Raw genomic sequence first — 20817 nt, forward strand, 5'->3', positions numbered from 1 at the left:
TGTCGCTATGATTGTCGACACGGTAATAAAACTATACGATATATTGTTTACCAAATGTTAGGATGCTCATATTCGTATTTATTAGCTAGAAGCTAATCTCTGCTTGTGTACTGCAAAATGGAATACACATTATGTGGAAATTGTGACTGACCTTTTATTGTATGAACCCAAATATTTTGATGACTTTTAATATTATCATAACATTTCATCATCCACATCTATAGTAATTATTATTGGCTGCAGCATATTACGCTGTACAATAAAGGGGGCTTTGCAATCGGAAATTCTAAGAATCTTTCATCCAGAGAGCTTTAACTACAAGTCTATACGATGACCTGTCGAGTATGAGACTCGAAAACACGTGTCTACACAGTTATATGGAATGCTAATATTTAATCATTTAAGGAACGTAGAACGACTTCCTTTAAGCCACTTAATGTCTGCGAGGTCCCATTCGAATTAGTGTAAGGTGAGCTAGATCAGGATATCAATTTTGACATTCGTACAATGTATTCATAAAGCAGTACAGGTTTAAATGACTAATGAACCGTTGTTATACTTTAAATGGTCTCATACGCTAAATTATCACTTAGACTTTATGTCCGTGTGTTTTTAATTAGCTCATTGAAACGTACTGTCTGAACCGTGATGCAGAATTTGGCCTAGCACAACGACTATATGTGGGGTTTATTCCTCCAATGGGGCTTACCACAAATGTATATTAGTTTAGCCTATAATAGCAAAAACTAAAATCATAAAATTATCAATAGTCGTCTTTTTCCACTGTGTTGTTACTCATTGAAAATTTTCGTGAAAAGGTTAGTGACTTTGTGAGACAAAATTTAGTTGCGTTCTACGACGAGTTGCTACGGCGAAAAATATGCCGCGCTAAGGCCGATGATTATTACAACGATGGTTACATATGATTGAATGGCACTCTGGGAGAGAACCTTACTAATTGATAAAGGGTCAATATGACTATGTCGTTTTGTCTAGGTGATTGGGAATTTAGAAATAGGTTTAGTATTCTAAAGGCTTCTAGGTATCTAATGTCTCTAGACTTTATTTTCCTTTATGCGTACATGTCACCTTTTTATATCAGATTGCATGCAGTCTTCGATTATTTATCGTACAACGTCGTTGTTCAGATCTAGAAAGATGAAATGAATGAAGCATTCGTTTTAACGTGTATCTATTAAGGTCTATCAGGCTGTAAGCAACTTTGAAAGTAGGCTTGTTGCAATGGGTTCATTGACTCTCATTTCTACTATCAGCTGCAATAACGTTACTGTTTTTAGTTTCTTGAATCTCTCTTGAATGTTACAAAATTTGTAATGTGAGCCCCACGTCCGCAGTAAGATAAGGATCGCTCATCATCAACAATAGCTACACATGTAGAATACAATGGATAGGATAATTAACTATAGTAACAGCGTTATTAAACTTTCGAGCTCATAGAGACGCATTTTTAATAGTGGAACCAACTACTTCGGCAACAAAGGCCAAAATAGATGAAGATAGGCTCTTATTTTTCACTATATTTTATTTTAATACCACTCGGCAGGCTATGCCCTATTGTGTCGATGATACGTGCAGATTGAACATACGCGTACTGCATTCGATTTTGATGGCTTCAGGCCCTCCCAAAAAGATGTTTTATTATTTTATTTGTTTTATGTCTAAATAAATTTGAAGAGTAGGCCAAAGAGCTCCTTAAATGTTCTCATGCGCATTTCTTGTGTGCGTTGTTTTTGACGTTGTAGCGTTTTTACTTGTTGTCTAGGCTCCTTGCGGTCTGGCTATGATAACCGACAGAAGAATCTTGTTTGTTTCTTGCATCCTATAGTCGACTCATAGGGAACCCACTCATATACCCAAGAGATCGATCTGGATTCCCGATCAGCTCCGTTGCCTCCAGATTTTTACATACAACTCTGAATGTAATAGGGCGATGCCGGTAATCGCTGGAGACCCTGAACAATTTAAACACTAAAAAAGTGGAATAATTTTATAACTGATAGTACTTTATAGTAAAAGTGAACTATATGAGTTGAAAATTTGTAGTTTAGTTGACTTCCTCTTGAATCTTCCTAAGTTAGTTTTCTTCGGGCATCAGGGTTGCTGATCTCTTTCCTTGGTCGCTCAGCGAAATATAATTTGCGACGAGAAGTTTGCTTCTTCTTATAACTTGAAGTGATTTTACGTAAGCCGACGACAACAGCTTCTGCCTCATTTCTCATGTTTGAAAATACAAATAGAACAAGATACGTTTAATTGCAAAATAGGAGCAGGGCAAAGCCCGTGGATGGCGTTCTAATAATGTACTAACAAATACATTATATCATAGCGATTTTCTTATGGCACGTCTATCGCGACGCCTTTCCTCCGTACATAGCAATGCCAATTACAATGGTACTCTAATCCTCATGTACTGCTATTAGAAGTTGATAGTTGTACAACAACTTAACGACCCCACGGTTAGATGCTGGCTTAAAACCAGCTTATGAAGATTAGTAGTTCTGGTGGTGAATTGTCGCAGTAAGCACCAAAGTGCCCTTCTCTGTTATGGCGCCTTTGCGCATGCGCTATTCATTACCTGCCTCGCCCTCAGCCTTTCCGTTTGTTTAGCTCAGATGGTTACAAGAGCATCGATGACTGCGATGGTGAGACGGTTGTGGCTGATGCCGCCATTGACTTCTAGTGCCGTTGCAGTCTCTGTTGCTGCTGCCGCGGATGTTTGTCAACTGTCAGAACTTAAGAACACCAGCTGATCGCTGGGGCGCCAAAAAGGTGAAAATTCTCGCTTATTTCTCGAGCGACCAGCGTACGATAAGGTGAGCCTTGGGTCTGCTGTGATTGATAGCCTAGTAACCTCGACTGCACTGGGCCAGATAATCGAGAGTCGATGATCCGTTCGTTCGATTTCGACTTGACTCAGACCACTATCGGCACCACAAAAACAACATTCTCTACTTAGTCTGCATCAGTCCGTGTCTGCGTGAACGGGCAAGGCTCACGTACAGTGCTAGCGATTAAGGCACTTACGGTAGGCACTTAGTAGCTGGCACTTTGCAATAAAGAATATGCAGACCTGGATTTGTGGTCTACTTTGCCGCCTGCTGCTGTTTATTGTACTGTCTATTTGTCCATGAATTAAGCACCCATCCATATTTATGATGGGAGCAGCGCGGGTGTGCAGGAAATCGCTAGGCTTTATAGGCTGTCCCTGGGACTTTGTGACTCGTTCGTAGTCGTAAGTGTGTCTTCTACCGTATCTAACACAAGTATAAAATTAGACAAGTCTATTTTGAGACAAAACAGAAGGAATAGATACTGGTCGATTCGCGAACTTTGCTTTTGGGATTGCCTAGATCATTGACAGCTAATCCGTCAAGCAAATGTGGTGGTATTTTCTTTTCACCATTAACGGTGTCCCTTTTGTATCCTGATTACTACAGTAATTTTCATTTAACTAATCTAATATAACGAACTCGTTTACAAATATTGAGTTGCCTGACTCCGAGGGTTGTTGGATTCTACACCACGCCACTGTTTCTTGCTGGTTTAAGCCATTGTACATTTTGTGCCTGTTACCTCGTCAAGGTTCACTCTTGGTTCCTAGCTTACTTGCGTTGAATAAATGCACAGTTCACAAAGGAGCGGGTAAGCACTGCACAGTAAACGTTGCATTCGTCTGGCCGTTTCTGTATTGGTGTTGATGTTCGTACATACTTTGGTGTTGTTTTTTTATTGACACGCCTGAACGCCGTCGTCCGACTTGTGCTTTGGCGCGCAAAAGGGACCTTTTTAGTGACGCTATGGCTCTCCTGAAACCCGTCTCGCATTGGCCGCACTGGCTGATGAAGGCGGTGATATTAATGTGAAGATATGAAGACGAGATAGGTTGTGATCCGGCGTTCGAACCAGAACATAGTAATGGCACCATGCGCACCGATTGCGACGGCGGCAGTTGACGTTGACGCTAGCAACCGTTCGCGACTGCTGTCATTAGGGGAGAGATTCTCCGCAAAGATCGTAGCTCCGCCGCTAATATGGCGTATTCCAACCATGGCCGTTTGTGTGAGGTCACCGTTGGCAAGTAGATAGGAGACATGTGCACGAATTTTCGATCAGATGTTTTTCTACCACAGAGTTGAACCGCTATCAACTGATGAAGCTTTGTAAAACCCATGGTATAATCATTCTCGAGCTTCGTTGATGAGCGCAATCGAGCTTTTGATGGTCGCGAAGTGGCCTCTTAATGTGATGAATGTAACTATTTTAGCACACAAATTGGTCGGGAGAGCAGAGTAACTAGAAATTTTGATTATTTACTTATTCATTTATTATTAGCTAAAGTCGTTTTAATTTCGAAACTTTATAGGGACGTGGTGGACATAGATGACGCCTATGCACTTAAAAAATAGAGAGTCTCAACTTTCGTCTGTTATAGAATGGTATTTCCTTTCTGATTCCAGATGGCTAGCTTTGGTGTAGAGCGAAATGTGTCCACGCCTAACATAACATATCCCTGAGTTTAGCAGAGAAACACATGAGTACTGTATTATTATCAAGATTGTATATGGTGATTAAAAAAAGTTATCGAACTTTTCCTTAATGCAGTCTCCGTGTTTGGAAAAGTTTACGACTGATCAGATTCCAGAGAATGAAACACACGCATGTGTATTTTTATGTCCTGTTTTGTCAAATACATAATTTATTAAATAAACGGTTAAAAAATACATTACAATTTCAAAAAGATATTGCGTCGCTTAGTGAATTATTCTTTTCGAAATCGGCTTCTCCTGCACTGTAAAGTATCTAATACATTTCTACTGACTACCGCATAACAGTTTCAGATCAGAGTTGTTAGAAATCGTTGATTTACAAATCAACTAATTAATCAGACCGAAACACTTGGGTAAGAGGCCATACTTAAATGATCTCAAAGATGAAATTTAGTTTCACGCATATCTCCACGTATTGTTTCCATTTTGTTGTTATACATGTTTTATAGGTATTGTGACCCAGCTCGAGCTACGCCATTTGAAAGATATTTGCATAAAATCCTTACAAATGATTGATTTTTTCGACTTCCGATAGGTAGTAGATAGCCCGTAAACGGCAGAACAAGGATCAGACCCTTCAGAATGGGTCGCAGATTGGACCGAACCACAAAAGTTCTGTTGGCCCTTCGAGTCGCATCGTAAGTAATTCTTTCGTAATTATCTCTGCTGGCCCCGTTAATAGGCACACTTCTTTTATCGGAGCCTTCTCCAGATTTGCTAATATCAGCAGTCTATGGAGTTCGTTGAAGGCAACATAGCAATGTGCGACACGCCAATAGACGGTCGTATAAGTTTGCTTTTCTCATTTTTCGTCCCTTTTACTACTTTTTTTACTTAAACGTTTGTTTAATTTCGTGCAGTTATCTTGAAGCGTCATTACTTATGTAGACGGGCGGCCTGAAACGTAGGGAGATATTTTCTAACTAATTTCATGAACGGTTAGGGAACTTTGCAGAAGATGTCAAAGTGTTCAATGTAACACTGATGAGATACATCCTCCGCAATAGACAAAGGTCGTCGTGGGTATATCGCTTTTACAATACAACATGGTATTTCGCCTAAAGTCCTCCTTTTGTTAGTCACTGCCAGCAGAATGACACCTCAGATTTCAACCTTTGTTCAATAGAGACTTCAGGCGTCTATTTTGATTGTTTATCGCAATGATATGTGCTGAACGCACTTTGTATTTCCACCACAAATCATTTCAGATTAAACCCAAGTATCTATGTTGATCAACGTGTGTTTTATTTGTGTCTTCTGCTTGTTTATAACTGATTTCAGGGTGTTGGTCCCACAATATGGCTACATACATGCCGATGAATTCTTCCAGTCCACGGAAATCAGTTCTGGCGATATTCTTGGCACGGACGCATACCGACCATGGGAATTTACATCTTCAAGACCCATCCGAAGTGCGGCCTTCGTTCACCTCTTTGCATTCGTACCTTACCAGCTGTTGCGAATCGTTGAACATACGCCCTACTTGAGGCTGGTTCTGCCTCGCTTGGTCGCTTGCACTTTGTCCTTTCTAGTCGACGCAGTAGCCTTTCGAATAAAGGGGCTTGCCGCTGTTAAGGTGACAGCCTCGTCATATCTGGCTTTCACTTATTTTACCCGAACGTTTAGCAACCTAACTGAGACAATTCTCTTTAGTTTGTTGCTATTAATGTCTGTCTCAACTGTCAAAACTGTTTGCGTAAAGGTTTCCACAGCAGCTCGGGATAACGCCTGTACAACGGAAGCCAATGGCAAAGGTGAAAAGAAGGACACTGGGAAAAAGGAGGCCAAAAAAGGCACTAAAGTTAAGAATGTGTTAATGAATACCAAGGGCGGGGCTGAGCAGACAGAAATGGCTGAAATGGAAGTCTGCAAATTTGTCAAGCAATCGCCGGACTCCTGCCTATTTCTCTATGCCAGTATAATCTCGGCGGGCGTCTTCAACAGGCCGACGTTTATCTGCTTTGCTATCATGCCTATCGTTCATCGGTTCTGGAAGACAACGTTCGCGAACTTTATCGGAAGTTGTGTACGTCTTGCAATATTGGCTTTGCCAGCAGCCACTGTATTCGTTATCTTGGATTCAGTCTATTATAGAGGTTTAGCAGAATGTTTAGCCGATCCGCTCGGTAGCGTGGTAGTGACTCCGTTCAATTTCCTATTGTACAATAGCAAACCTAGCAACCTAACCAATCACGGACTTCATCCGCGGTGGCTCCATTTGCTGGTGAATATCCCAATTATCTTCGGCGCTCACTCCTTGTTCTTTTACTGCGATTTCTATAGGCTGATTCGCAGACCAGTAGCTTTTGATGCCGACTCAAGGTTTCTTCTCAACTGTATGATAGTTCCGACCACATTGTTGTCACTATTTCCACATCAGGAGCCCCGATTTCTCCTGCCGCTTGTGCTCCCATTTGCGCTTCTGCACGCGCAGAAGGTGTTTCGCTCATCAAGGTCAAGATTCTTTTGGTACTCGTTCAACTTCTCTCTATCAATATTTTTTGGGTTCTTACATCAAGCCTCCGTGGTGCCAACGCAAATGTATTCAGGGATCAAGGGCAAAGTCATATATTATCAGACATATATGCCCCCTAGGCACCTGAGTCCTGTTTTTGAGCGAAGAATTGTCGTCGATCTAAAGGAGATCCCATTGGCCGGCCTCGAGGCCACTCTTCGCAAACACCACGAGGGGTACCTAGTTTATCCATCAGGAGCTGAAAGCGTTGTAGCGACTGCTTTGCAAAACGCCGTTTGTTCGGTCAAAGATGGCACGGCTTTGTGGCCGCACTTCGCCACTGAATTTCTGCTTTCGGCCTGGCGGACGTGCAGTTTCGACCTTAACTGTCTATTTCTCGACTCGATGGTACTGAACCGAATGCGCTTCGTCTGTGAATCCGTTTTGTAACGACGTCGTCTAAAATGAGAGATCTGCACACCAACGTGTAGGCAAATCTACATCCGCTTAAATAAAAATGTTTGCTTGACATTTGTGTGTATGTATAATGCGTGCATCTTACTCTATCTAAAAAGACCGCGCTTGCGAAAAAAAAAAATCAAGAAGTGAGAATGTGTGCCATCAATGGAGAAGGCAATTATCGACCACATATAGCCACACATAGGTAAACTGCTAGTTGAATTGAATCGTTTGAAAAATACGTGTGACAAAAACACCAGCTTGTAGGTGTGTAAGTATACGCCTCTATATTAGAGCGCGACTGTCTGTCTATGTTGAGTATTGTCAATTAAAGCCGTACAATAGTCAACTATTACCGAATTTAACAAATGCATCTTCGTATTTGTTCTTGTTTTTTGTCATTTTTATCGGTATGCGTTATTAAGAATAATTTTATTTTGTAAACGTAGTCTGCTTTGCCATTCGCTATTAATTTAGTGCTAAATGGAAATGTGTTTAAAAATGGACCGGTTAAATTTCATCAAGGAGTACGCGCCTACTGCCTCTTCGGGGAGATAGTCTACCGGTAGAGCTTATTCATTAATTGTTTTCACCTTTTTTCAATTGTGCTTCAAAATGAAGCGCAAAAAATTAATTAAAGAATAGCAATACTTTATTGAGATCCATTTATTGGCATACAATCAGTGTGGTGAAGGATTTATCAATCTTTTACTACTGGCCGTTTAGCAGTTAAATTTGATCAGCCCGAGCAGAGTTTCACCTTCTTATCCACTACAAATAAGTTTCAATTAAACCTTTATAAGAGTATACATGCTGAAAAAATTTAGTTCTAGCAGAAAAATAACCGAGAGATCTGAAACAAAGGTTTGGTATGTAGGACAAAGACACAGATTTGAGCAACTAACACGTTATCTCAATTTCGAATAGTCACGGATTAACAGCAATGGCATTTCATTTAAGGTAAAAAGGAAGTAGTAGAATGTTTGATACGTTTAAGTGTGGTATAAATATATGTCACATGATGTAAACGAAATCATCGGCAACATTCAGTGTAAGTTCCATTCTATTTAACTTACTCATAATGAAAATATAATTTAGAAGAAAAAAACTAGATGTTTTCGTGCTAACACCGTTAGCTCTCGTTGCATATGCATAATTATTTGAGTATCAACGCTAAATTTATATTCGACATAACCGAAGTTATTACTATTCAAAAATAAGAACATATAGGTCTACTTCGTGAATTGAAGAAAATCACTTGGAAATATGACTTCGGTTTGTAACAGAAGACGCCATTTTAGGCTTTTTTTTTTATGCGTTCTGTGCTTTAAGACTGTACAAGCGCGCTTTTTAAACAAATAGTTAAGAAGTAAACTAGTTAAGTCATATTAGCAAGCCAACAGCAATATGGCGTTAGGCTGTGATCTCCATCCATATGGCCCTGTAAAACATTAGTCATATCACATAGCTTACTGAATAGTGATTTAGAAGGAAAATAAAGACAATTTAGTTTACGGCTGATTTGTATTTTTTTGTTAATATAGATCGTGCTTAACACAACACTAACACTCTTCAAAAGTTGTTCTTCCGGAGTTAGACGCTATTTCTCACGATAGATTTTAAAATTCCCATAGGGGTTTGCCCTCTTTTTGCGTATTGCTCTTTCGACTGTAAGTTGAACAAAAAATAGTCGGTTCATGTACCTGATTGTACAACTTTTCTTGTGGAGTTGTACTTTTGCCTAAGCGAGACCTTCATACAGCTCTAAACGGTTGTCTGATGTTTATTAGTGCCTATATTTTCCTGACACAATGACGGGGGGGGGGGGGGGGGTAATCACCGCCCCGAGTTATGCTGCGCGACGCGTTGTGCGAAACACGTGAAAAATATTAACTTTGTTGTGGATGACTCCCACTGTGTAGTTTCTCGACGAATCAAATGAATATCCTATTATATTACTGCAGTTTATAGAAAAACTATATGTTGACCTCATTTCGGTCTTTTGCATTATCTTTTCTAACGCGACTTGGAAACCACAAGAAACAATATAATGATTTCGCGAAAAAATAAATGCTAAGATTACGGTTGTCTATTCAGTTAACTCAAATTTACTGTTTCTTAGAAAGTAGCATGATAAATTCGAATTGTGCCGCGAATCGTTGAGGGGATGTTATTCTGCTTTCTGTACTTCCTTAATAAAGAAAACAATTAGGTATACTTTTCCATGAAAATTGCTTACCATCACCTGTTTATTAATGTTTTCTTGTCGTTATTTACTTGTTGATTTCTCTTCGTATCTCCCTTTATTCTTTTACCACTGTTCGTCTGTATAACTTACAGTTCTCACAAGTATTTTTCCATTCCTTCATTTATCGAGTGTGTTATTATTTACCAGTCAATTTGATCGTTGAACATTGATTGGTCGAATTGAAATTGAAAGTGTGGTATCATATTATCATTTATAGCATCAGTATATCCATTGTATATACAACACATGATTGGACAGGGTTGACCTATAGTGGGGTAACGGGAGGGGAGGGGAGGGGAGATAAATACCTCAGGCAGAGTTTGAAGGGAAGCTACGGTGTGGTTGGATCTCTGAACGAATCCGCCGACGTCTGGGCAGGTTTTCCGTTTTGTTGAGATTAATCCAGCGGCTCTTGTCGTGGGCTGGACCGCTCGCCATACATCTGTTGATGGCCGATGTGCAGAGTTTAGCTTTGGCATATGTGCGACTACATCAGGGAGTAGTGTGCACCGGTACATAATTCATTTGGATTTTTTTATTAGTCTATCTAATTTGTTTCTTTTCTGGTTCGTTATTTTTTTTTTATTGCATGTTCTCCTCTAGCTACTCATACGCACATGTCGAAAATAGACATTGCTAAAACAAGTTTGCTATTAGGCACATCGATAGTAGGGCCTTATCAAGGTGCGCCAGTCATTATAGGCTTTGCAAGCTTACTTAGGCTGGATACGCGATAGGGAAAAATTTCATGTCTCCGCATTTATAATGTCGCCTAAGTAAGAAAGAACCATTTGCACCTTTTCCACGTACAGCACTATATCCTATTAACACACGAAAAAAAATTAATGTTGTGAATTGGATTTCGTTTAAATCGATTTATCCTACACGAACTCTGCGCGGCCTCATCAAATTCAGTGGCTTGATGGCCCAGCCGCGTGGCACACGGAATGCAACTTATATTAAATCTGTTTTGACTTTGTTTGTTCTGTAATACCTGCGTAGATGTTATTAATCGATCTTGATCTCACAGTTGGTTCATTGCTTTTCTTCGTCTATACTAGTAGTTATAGCTGTGCAGGTTTCTAGGCAATAATCGACAATGGGCTATCGTACAATATACAGCATGTATCTTGTTTACTATTTCACTCATAATGCTTGTATCTATAGCATATATGCGTGTGTTCCTGCATGTATAAATATTCCTACAATGTATATAATTGTTATCGTGTTCATAGTCTGTTTATCTTGCTTTTATTTCTTTCCTTATTAATTTTAGCCACGTACTGTTGTTGTTTTGTATTGCGTACTTGTGTATTGTCTTGTGTTTTCGTACCTATATCTCTGACGAAGCGTGTATGTTTGCTTATTCGCTTGTTTGTTTGTTTGTTTGTTTGAATGTTTATCTTTGTATCTTTGATCGTAGTAAATTACAAAAATATAAAGAACTCGTAAACGTTGCTACTGGCGTTGCTCTTCCGTTGCGATATATGTAACGGCCGCTAACGCCGTTCTATTCAACCTGTCTCGTCTATGTCTCAAGATTTCGACGTTTTCCTTAATCATAAGTCGTAAACCATCACGACATCGTGTTTCTCGTAAATAAACTCACTTGTTTTGTGCTTTCAGTCAATAACGTCATACATGCTAGCAGCAGCAGCAGCGGGCTGGGGAAACTGGGACGGCACAAAGGCCAAACTTATAGCGCTTGGTACATAGGAGAGCCACGAGATTTGGCACAAAAATGGGCTCATTTTATCAGGTAAAATTGGATTGATGTGGCCATATTGTTCAATAGAAATATCTGAACAGTACATGGTGTTTGACATATTGCAACTCGTGATAAAATCGGAAGTAACCCTGAGAGTTGTGAAGTAGGTTGTTTGTCCACTAGCTGACTAGTTGAGGTCAGTGGAAGGCTTAGTGGCTTTGATCAGCTGATGGAATAGGTTGGATCGTCGGGTGATTTCGATTTATAGACTCAATGTACAGATATGATGGTATGAGATAGTGAAGAACCAGCGTGATATCGCATTGCGATGGAGTTTGGCAGGCAGTATTGATTACAAAATAAAACACTGAACGATAGCGGTGCAAAAAAAGAATGCTTCTGAGCCATGCATGCCTCTAGCGGAATATTTGGAGAGCACTGAAACGGACCCGCACTAGCCAGGTCTTTAGTAGCACCTATCTAATATTCTTGGCAAGTAAGCGATATGCCGTAAAGCCGAGTAAGGGCATCACTTGCTCTGGCAGTATGGAATACACGGTGGGTTTCGTAATGGGCATTGAATACGCGCAGGCGATTGCAGAGTGGGTCCGCTGTGTAAGAAGCAGTTGGGATGCAAGGACAAGGCAGGGCGAATGTTAATAGAGAATACTACTGGACACTTAAGCAACTATGCTAAATAGGATTTTCAAGGGTTTAGTAGTTGTTTGTGAGTTCTCCCTGGTTCTTTTGGTGACAAGTCGCGTTCACTAAGATGGGGACTAACTGGCCCGTTCTGTCTCGATCTGATAGTTCAACATAACAACAGCTTATTTCTACGCACGGGTGTACATTACGTATTTACCCATTTTTGTAAGCTGAAATTCGTCATCGTGTTCTTCTGTAATTTCGGTTTTTTAATGTAAGTGTTAACTCTTCTTATGACGAGGCGATATATGTATGTAAATGCGTATTTACTTATATTAGCATTGAATAATCCTTTGACCCAGTGAAAGGATACGTTGTTTTTTGTCTGTTACCTCCACACTTTGTCTATTTTTTTGACCCACGTATACTCATAACCCTTTTTTCGAGTTTCATACGAATACTCAAGTTCTTTTCTTTTCTATTGGATAATCTTCCTCAGGGTAACATGTAAATGCAAAAGACAAATAAAGATATCAGCTGCCTCGCGACCAATCGACTTTTGAAAAACACGCGTTGTTTTTGCTATTGTTGTTTTCATCCAAACTCACGCCGTCGCCCGTAGCTCATACGTATGGTGTCAATTTGGGCTCGGAGTCCAGTAGGCCGTGGCTCGCGAGCAGCGTTGTTGATGTTAAATACGAATGCGAGGGTGACGAATGGTTGCTCATGCGTACATGAAAATGCAGCGGCGAGGGTTGTGCGCTGAATGGCGAGCTGTATATAGACGCGTCGTGGTGATAATGCGATAACGATTTGAACCGACAGCGACCCTTGAAGTTAAACTTGGATCGGCGGTCGCGATCCTTTCCTTCTTTGCGTTCCTTGTGACCGCCACTCGTCGTTCCCCCACCCCCGGAACCATGGCGACTGTTTCCGTGGCTATCTTCCCCGCCATCAAGGTCCTTGTGCCCCCTTCCGACGTGTCGATCTTTGGAGTGTTTGCGTTTCTTGTTGCTTCGATGGCGATGCTTTCTGATGTGGCTGGCCTTTGCCTTGATCGAGTTCTAGACATTCGTATCGACAAATATCTGGCCGACCTGAGAACTGACTTCACTGAAGGTTGGTCTGTCCTTGGCGGAAATTCGCCAACATGCCCGCAGTAAGTCTTTCATTGCGGACGGACTTCTCGTTGGCGGTTCCCATTTGATGTCATGTACTTCCAGCCGATAGAGAAAGTCTGGGTTGGAGATGTCTTCATGGGGTAGTTGCGCCTGGCTGAAAATTTCCCAGCAAAGTACGGCGTACGCGTATACGTCACTCTTCGAGCTCCACTGATCCTCGATCACCGCTTCGGCTGGAGCCCACTTCAGGGGAACCAGTTGATCACGGTAATGGAAGTACTCCGAGGAATACGTGTCTGTAACGGCAACAAGGAAATACAAACGGGCATAATGGTACCATTTATTATTAATGCCCGGGCTGCACGACAGAAAGCAATAACGCCAGTGTTTGCTGAAAATACGTCGGCTGTTTTTTACGGTTTGCTAGAGTTAAATTGGGTGATATTTTTATTTGACTGACTTCCTACAAGATACATTTCAGTGAAAGGCTTCTACACTTTGAGCTTTAATAATGAAATAAATATCTATCGCAGCGAGACAGGCTAATGGTTTATCACGACACACGATGCAGTAACTGAAATACGGTGCCAAAAATACTATGATGTGGTGACTGAATAATATAGCAAAGGCTGGACGCGCAATCAGTCAAAAAATGAATACATTTTTTCATTGGCATAATTTTAGAACAAAGACATGATATAGTCACGAACTATTTACTAATCTCGAAAGTCACAACTGGTATCCAGTTGCTTAAATCAAAGAAATAAAAATAGGACAGTCCAACATTTAGAGTAAATGTCAAATTTGCCGTATGCTTAAAATAGTACCATACCTTTACTTAAGCTGGGACTAGATATTTTGATGTCCAATTTACTTGTAACCAAACAATTTCTTGTCGCTAGATCTTTATGCACAAATCGATGGTTGGACAGATAATCCATGGCTAACGCCACTTGATGACAGATTCCCATGCACTGAGCTGTCGTGAGAGCTGGTGGACGATTACCCTGTGGTGCTGGCGTATCTTTTCGAGTGGCTAAGAGAAACTGCTTTAAATCACCCCAGTCGGTATGTTCATACATGACCAATAGGGGTTCTGTCTCAGCACACATTCCCACAACGCGACAGATTCCTTGATGATTCAGTTTAGAATACATTTCTGTCTGCCGTCGGAACTCGCTCTGGGACGCTTCCTCCGACGAATGGAGAGATTTAACCATTACCATGTCTTCAGCTATACCTGCAGTGACAGGGACGGCGCCACAAAATAGACGTTAATTACCTAAACGAAATATTAGTGAAGCAACTTGTGAACGACATAAACTTCGAAAAATACGTCTCTTGTTTTAATTACGATAACTCGTTGAGGATTCGTTCTTGTTGGTGGGTGTTATGTCCCTTGATAGTAAGTAGGACTACACAGTCAAACATACCATTAGGTTTGGCAAGATATACATCTCCAAAATCTCCCCTTCCTAAGAGCATCACTGTTTGAAGATCCTTTCGAGGAAAATGCAGTCTCTCAACTGAAAGCTTGCTATTCTTCGATGTAACTGACTCAGTCTCCGAAGAGCCTGCCGATGGAAGCAGCTTGTTGCTTGGCAGCTCTCCTGAACCTCCTGTCACCCCTCCATCCAAACCGTCCTCTTCGATAGAGCCACCTCCTACGGAAGTATTAACAAGTGATATTCAATTGCTGCCGTTAATAACTTACAACAGCTTATTTACAACTAACAATAGCTGATGGGGAGGTTTAATCTCGAAAGCTTACAGTCCCGATATGACATACCGGTATTGAATTCGTATTAAGCAAAGTTATAGATTGCATTCACCTATATTTGACGTAAAAGACGAAGATCCTTTAGCTAACTTGTGCAATTCCTCAAATTAGTCAACGAGAAGACGCAGAAAATTAAGAGGAAATGGTTTGTAGAATGATGCTCAGTTTACCTTTGGATCTGCTGCCGAGTAAAGCGGCCTTTCGTCTGGCCCTGCTTACGCGGCAGTACAGCATCAGGGTAAGCACGAGGGCCATATAGAGGCCTGCTGCCCCTAACGTTATGGAGATCGTCCTAGAGATGGTCTCCTCGCCTGAATCTCCAGACAGGGTGTACTGAGGTACGAAGTCGCGTGACGATTTCACCGTTAGTTTAGCCTCGGTACGCTTAAAACCACCTCGATTACCAGCTGTGCAACCATACCGGCCAGAATCCCCCACGTGTACTTCATGAATATACAGAGTTCCTGGAAGAACGTAAAAGGCAGAAGTTGCTGAGAAAAGAATATCAGAACCGACGTCAAGGTCAAGACCAAACTGAGGATACTCTAGACAACCGTCCTTACGGATCATTTGCGAAATTACCATTCATAATTGAGTATATTATTCACTCCGGAACATATAATAAGTAGTAAAAACGTTAGTGTGAGGTAGTTTCTTAATAAGTATAGAGTACTAGTTCCTTATCTCATGCCTATTACATTAAAGGCTCTTAACGTTAAATGATTTTTGAAGTCTCTAAAGTTGTCGCGCTTGAATAGCTAATACGGTTAATTTTATTCTAGTAAGGCAGGGTTCGGCATGTATAGGGTACTCAAAAAATAATGCGCGTCTATGGGTCCCATCTTACTTAATAAAATTATTTTTTTCTGTTTTTGAACCCCAAATCAAAGTGCCGTAAGATAGATCTTAAAAGATTTTCAAATTAATGAAATTGTATATGAATCAGCGGCCGATCGTGGACATCTGCACAGACATGCGTCACAGTATTGAGATAACAGCAGGAGTTTTTCGCTTCTAGCAATCCCGTGATACAGTAAAGCAACAAAAATATAAGAGAGAAAAACCGAGTTTCCTTTTTACTTATATATTTGCTATCATAAATATTTGACTGATTCCTGCTGTGGGTAGAATGGATCTTATTTGCAGGTATTTTAAGGCCAATTCGGTCAAAACATGACTAAGAGCTTAAAAACAACCCTCATTTAATATGTCAGCACGGCTTGCCATAGGTCCATTGAAGACATTTCGAATAGGTCCAGAGAGACCCACCTCGGCTAGAGTCCTACTGTTCTTTGTGCTACACCTGAGGCATTATCCTGAAAACCTGTTTACCTATAGATATGATGTAAAAGTGCAAAATAATTAGCCAACCGAAGAAAAACAATTGCAATTTGTAAATGTACACTTATGCCGCATCACTTACCATTATCCAACATCTCGATACGGGGGTGTTCGTGCGCTAGAATGTTAAAATTTGAATTTCGATCCCAGCGCACCTGTGGGAGTGGATCTCCTTCGACCACACAATCTAACCACGTGGGATGCCCCTCAAGTGCGTCTGTATCATTAGGTGGAAGGATGAACCGTGGAGCCACTTGGGAAATAAATAGATTGAACTAATTAGCAACATCTAAAAATATATATGTTTAAAAGTAAATACATTTATTAATAACCTATGTTTATAATTTTTTTCTGCCAGTTAATTTTTATCCACTTTTATAAAGAAACATATATATATGGTAAGTATTGAGAATTTTTCTAACCAGATAGCTTTAAATTCACATCGCTGGTAACAAAAGTCGCATCGGGGCTTTCGTGTCAATTGAAAGCTAAGATTTGATACCAGTAAATCTGCTGTAATTATTTGAATCTTTTATTCAGACTCAAGATAGAGAAATCTGAAGATTTAGTTCATTACGTTTTACATCTTATTACGATAAAAAAGTAGTGCACCTAAAAATGCACCAGTTTATACACCTAAAAAATTGTGCTGTGTATGGCCAGCGTTCGCTATCGGAAAAAATGGCCTGAACAAGGTCCTTATTGTCATTGTGTTAATATAATATATAATAATATAATAATGTTAATAAGTTTATTGCGAAAGGTAAGCAAGTCTGCGTGAGTGAACCATGCCTAACCGTGACATCGCTAACGAATTAAACATTCATCACTAAACAACTTAAACCGCTTATGATTGTCCGTGGTAAACTAGCTGGCAACAGAAAGAAGCTTGATATTTACAGGCTACATAAATTAACGTAAAAGAACTCATGTCATCGTATTTCTACCTATGAAATTACACAGAAGCCTAACGAAATCAAACTATCCATGAAACAGTTAATCACGAATGATGAAAAGTCAATAACATGCGGTAATATCGCGTAAAGAGAATGATGGCCAAAGCGAGAAAAAGTTCCACAATCCGTGGCAAAGCCTAGACTGACGTCAAAGTAAGTGATGCTGTACGTTTGGTGGAATTGGAAAAGCTTCGTGCATTATGAGTGTCTGCCGTCGCTTGGCAAAACGATTGATTTGGACTTTTACTGTAAATAATTAATAGGATTACAACAAGAATTCATTAAGAAGGTCGACCAAAAACCAGTGAGTAGAAAAGGTTAACAATAATGTTAAACCACAAACTGCCTGGCGAAAACTGTCAATATATTGTCGACCACTGAATATATTGTCATGATATATATTATGACGAAAATCACTCCTCACTAGCGGGCGCAAGCGTTTGTGCTCCCGCACCAATGGCGATAGGCCTTACTGTTTAAGCTGCACCTGTATTGTTTACCAGACGCCAAGTTCGAGTCTATGGTACAGCGACCAATCCTACGCAGTCGTGAGCGCTCACACACGCACTCCAGAAGTACTGGCCATAGTTCAACTATACTTATAGCCTTGGTTGGAGAGCCTAAATGGCCTCCAGGCTCATGGTCGAGGTACAGCCCGAGTTCTATCTTTTACGATTTGTGTTTAGGAAAATCTGTTGAAAAGCGTCACAAAGACACAATGTTCTGAACGGCTGAGGACCCGTTTGATTACTGATTGGGAATGTCAGCCATACAGGAATGTTGTGACCAATACAACACGTGATTTGCTTGATTAGCGTCTCGTCTTTCACAAATCATTTTTTGGAGATGCTTGCGTCGAAGGATACGACACTCTGCGCAAGGCCGTTTTTCGCCGCAGTGTGGGAAAAAGAATCTCAATACGACACAATGTCCTTCAACAAGACTTCGCACCTCAGAAACTAATGCAAGGCCTTGGAAATCTACGTAAGGAAGCTGCCGCCCCTGACGGGATCCGCAATGGGCATCCCAAATGCGTCGTCATTCCGGCAACATGATAAAAAATACTATTTAGTATATGTTTACATACGTTTTCAGGCCAATGAGAAAATGCTATCTTATTAGTGATCAATAAAGAATACAGAGACTCAACCGTGCTGTCATCATGGCGGGGAGCAGTGAAGGAAAGTGTTTGTCATGGGTCTGCTTACTAGGAAATCGAATAGCTACTTGGAGTGCGTACATGCCATCCCAACGCAGCAGCATGAGTTCCGGAGAAAACGCTTTATGGAAACAACGTGTAGGCGTCTAATGGTCAATGCGCTATATGCAGTGTTTGTCACCTTCAAAGGAGTCCTCAAATCGATGCCCAGGGCTAAATTGTGCTCACGATGGGCGAGATGAGTATCCATATGGATGTGATTAACCTTGTCGTTGCGATTCTACAGGAGAACAGAGTAATTATCGACGACGGAATGGCTGAGTTTCTGCCTTTCTCGCGCTCAACTGGCCTGACTCAGGAAAAGGAACTTAAGCTTGCTTTTATTCTCCACCTTGCTGAAGGGTCTTATTAGTTATTTATTAGTATTAGCGAAATTGGTTTAATTCACCTTGTTTGCAGATAACATAGCGATTTATTGGTTGACGATGTTCCAAATGTAGTAAACCCTAGCTTGCCTCCATGCGGAAGTTACAGGTTTTTGGGACTGTCTATAAACCTGACCAAAGCAGAGGCGAAGAATTTTAGAAAAGGAAGCAGAGCAGCTATTCTTGACACGTTGTAGCCTATCGTATCGCCCCTTACTTATGTAAACTGGTTTTTGCACTTGAAGGTACTTTTCTACAAGAATGGCAGAAGTGACATCATCGAAAGATAGAGGAAGGCAATGTTGACTGCATGGGCGATCAATTCGTATCATCGTTGGTTTCTCGCGACCGCTCTCAGCTTGTTACAACTCAAAGTAGCTCTAGTCGTAATGTACTGGATATGCATAATTTGAAAAGATCTTACCATCGAGAACCTTAAATCAAATAAGTCGTGTCGAAGGCTGCTTCCTCAAAAGAATACTGGACTATACACATATAGTAATCGAAATCACCTTGCATATGTTCTAGCTAAGTTACCACTGCAGTCCAAAAACCTACGTCGTCACTTTGACCTCCCAACCTCGTTTTGCCATGCATGGGCTCCGCCATACACTCTGCAGGAAATTAGGTTTCCACGGGCCTGGCAATATATCTAAGCACTCCAGATACGAAGTTAATTGTGATAGATATCATACTGCCTGCTGCTTCTTAGTACCATCTCTATGATATCCGATGAATCGCTCGAGCTAGTTTTATAAATTCAACAAGACTCGTGTAACCCACATGACGGAAATTGTTTTTATACCGTCTCTGATATTGGGATATCATGTGGATCGCCTGTACTCATGATATTTTTGACTATCTTCGAAACTGGATAAGTCAAAGCTGATGGTATATATATATATCTATATATGGTCACATCTTACCTCCAACGGTGACCTCGATCGTTACGTTGATGCTGTCTTGTCCAGCAGTGGCGGTACAACGATAGTAGCCGGCGTCATCATACGTCACGGGATCGAAAATCAACACGCCATTTTCCTATGTGTGTAGAAAGCGTTTAGAGTTAATTTTAATGACCACTGGATTGGACTTTTATATGTCTTTGTGCTGGATATATAAAAAAACACTGTGAAAGTTACGTTGGTATTATCTAAGGGAAATATACAGCTTTAAGCAGACCGCGTGATTTTCTCTTGTCGCCGAAACATTAAAAGAAAACGCTATTAGATCATTCTGGCTGATGAAAAAGAATAATCGACGCTTGTAAAAAATAGCTAGGTTATTTAAGGTAAATAAAAATATATATGCGATTATTTCATATGAAGCCAGTTATACGTACTTGGTAATTACATCATAAAAATATAAGCATAGTAATGCTGATTTTGTATTTTCCTATGAGGTCTCTTGTCTTTTCTCGCTACAGATCAGGCATTAATTTCCTTCTCTATAAATATAGTTAAATTGTCTTTAACCAGTAACGAAGTTACCAATCATGACCCAGTAGAGGCAGTACCTACCTAAACGCACACCTGCACTTATCAAGCGTATGCAAAAATTATTTGAACAAAAAATTAATTTACCTCTCTAAGGTTGGTGGGTAAAGGAAGGGTTTTGTGTTCGTGCGAAGCGACAGCTCGTGCGGCCGTGTTCCGCTCGCTCTCATCAGCTTTAATTTCAGCTCTAAGACTTGGCGTCTGATACTGAATCTTTGTCCACTTGACCTTGGGTGAGGGCGCACCTCGGGCTTGGCAGGGAATTCGACTAACTGTATTAAATTCTAAGTTTTTGTTAACCGGAACTGGAAAAAATTTTAGCTTTTCTGAAATTCACAAAAAATACGCGAGAGATTCAGCTAGATTGTTAGTCATTTGACGTTGAAGGTATAGGGAGGTACAAAGGTAGCGGGCTTCTATATAAGCGGGCAACCAAATACATTGCCTACATGGCGT

The 20817-nt window shown here is 40.6% G+C and overlaps 2 protein-coding genes across 5 annotated transcripts in view; one reads left to right on the forward strand and one right to left on the reverse strand.

Moving 5' to 3' along the window:
• Nucleotides 1-126: 126 nt before the first annotated feature.
• PIG-Z (phosphatidylinositol glycan anchor biosynthesis class Z) lies at nt 127-8996 on the forward strand. 4 transcript variants are annotated; one of them, XM_086972265.1, is made up of 3 exons: nt 127-3046; nt 5104-5206; nt 5850-8996. In XM_086972265.1, exons 2-3 carry the CDS (start codon nt 5151-5153, stop codon nt 7471-7473), a joined length of 1680 nt encoding a protein of 559 aa, XP_086828391.1. In that variant the 5' UTR covers nt 127-3046; nt 5104-5150; the 3' UTR covers nt 7474-8996. The 4 variants fall into 4 exon arrangements, with proteins under 4 accessions (XP_086828391.1, XP_022705483.1, XP_022705482.1 ...); XM_022849748.2 differs by having other exon boundaries at nt 127-2834; XM_022849747.2 differs by having other exon boundaries at nt 127-2790.
• Nucleotides 8997-9697: 701 nt separating this feature from the next.
• Nucleotides 9698-20817, reverse strand: part of LOC111269861 (inactive tyrosine-protein kinase 7) — a 176083-nt gene continuing 164963 nt past the window's right edge. Inside the window, exons 9-15 of the mRNA XM_086972264.1 lie at nt 20449-20687; nt 19792-19906; nt 16408-16578; nt 15155-15448; nt 14638-14868; nt 14037-14444; nt 9698-13500 (exon numbers count right to left, since the gene is read on the reverse strand). Of these exons, the coding sequence (XP_086828390.1) occupies nt 13148-13500; nt 14037-14444; nt 14638-14868; nt 15155-15448; nt 16408-16578; nt 19792-19906; nt 20449-20687 (1811 nt within the window). The 3' untranslated portion in view covers nt 9698-13147. The remainder of the gene's footprint in view (nt 13501-14036; nt 14445-14637; nt 14869-15154; nt 15449-16407; nt 16579-19791; nt 19907-20448; nt 20688-20817) is intronic.

Source organism: Varroa jacobsoni, unplaced genomic scaffold (genome assembly GCF_002532875.2).
Source record: "Varroa jacobsoni isolate VJ856 unplaced genomic scaffold, vjacob_1.0 scaffold_1421, whole genome shotgun sequence".
Classification (NCBI taxonomy): Eukaryota; Metazoa; Arthropoda; class Arachnida; order Mesostigmata; family Varroidae; genus Varroa; species Varroa jacobsoni.

Bases quoted from the DNA above. Each gene is read 5' to 3' on its own strand.
- PIG-Z (XM_086972265.1), top strand. From the start codon at position 5,151: ATGGGTCGCAGATTGGACCGAACCACAAAAGTTCTGTTGGCCCTTCGA. The intron at 5,207-5,849 runs GTAAGTAATTCT...AACTGATTTCAG, and splicing joins TTGGCCCTTCGAGTCGCATC to GGTGTTGGTCCCACAATATG.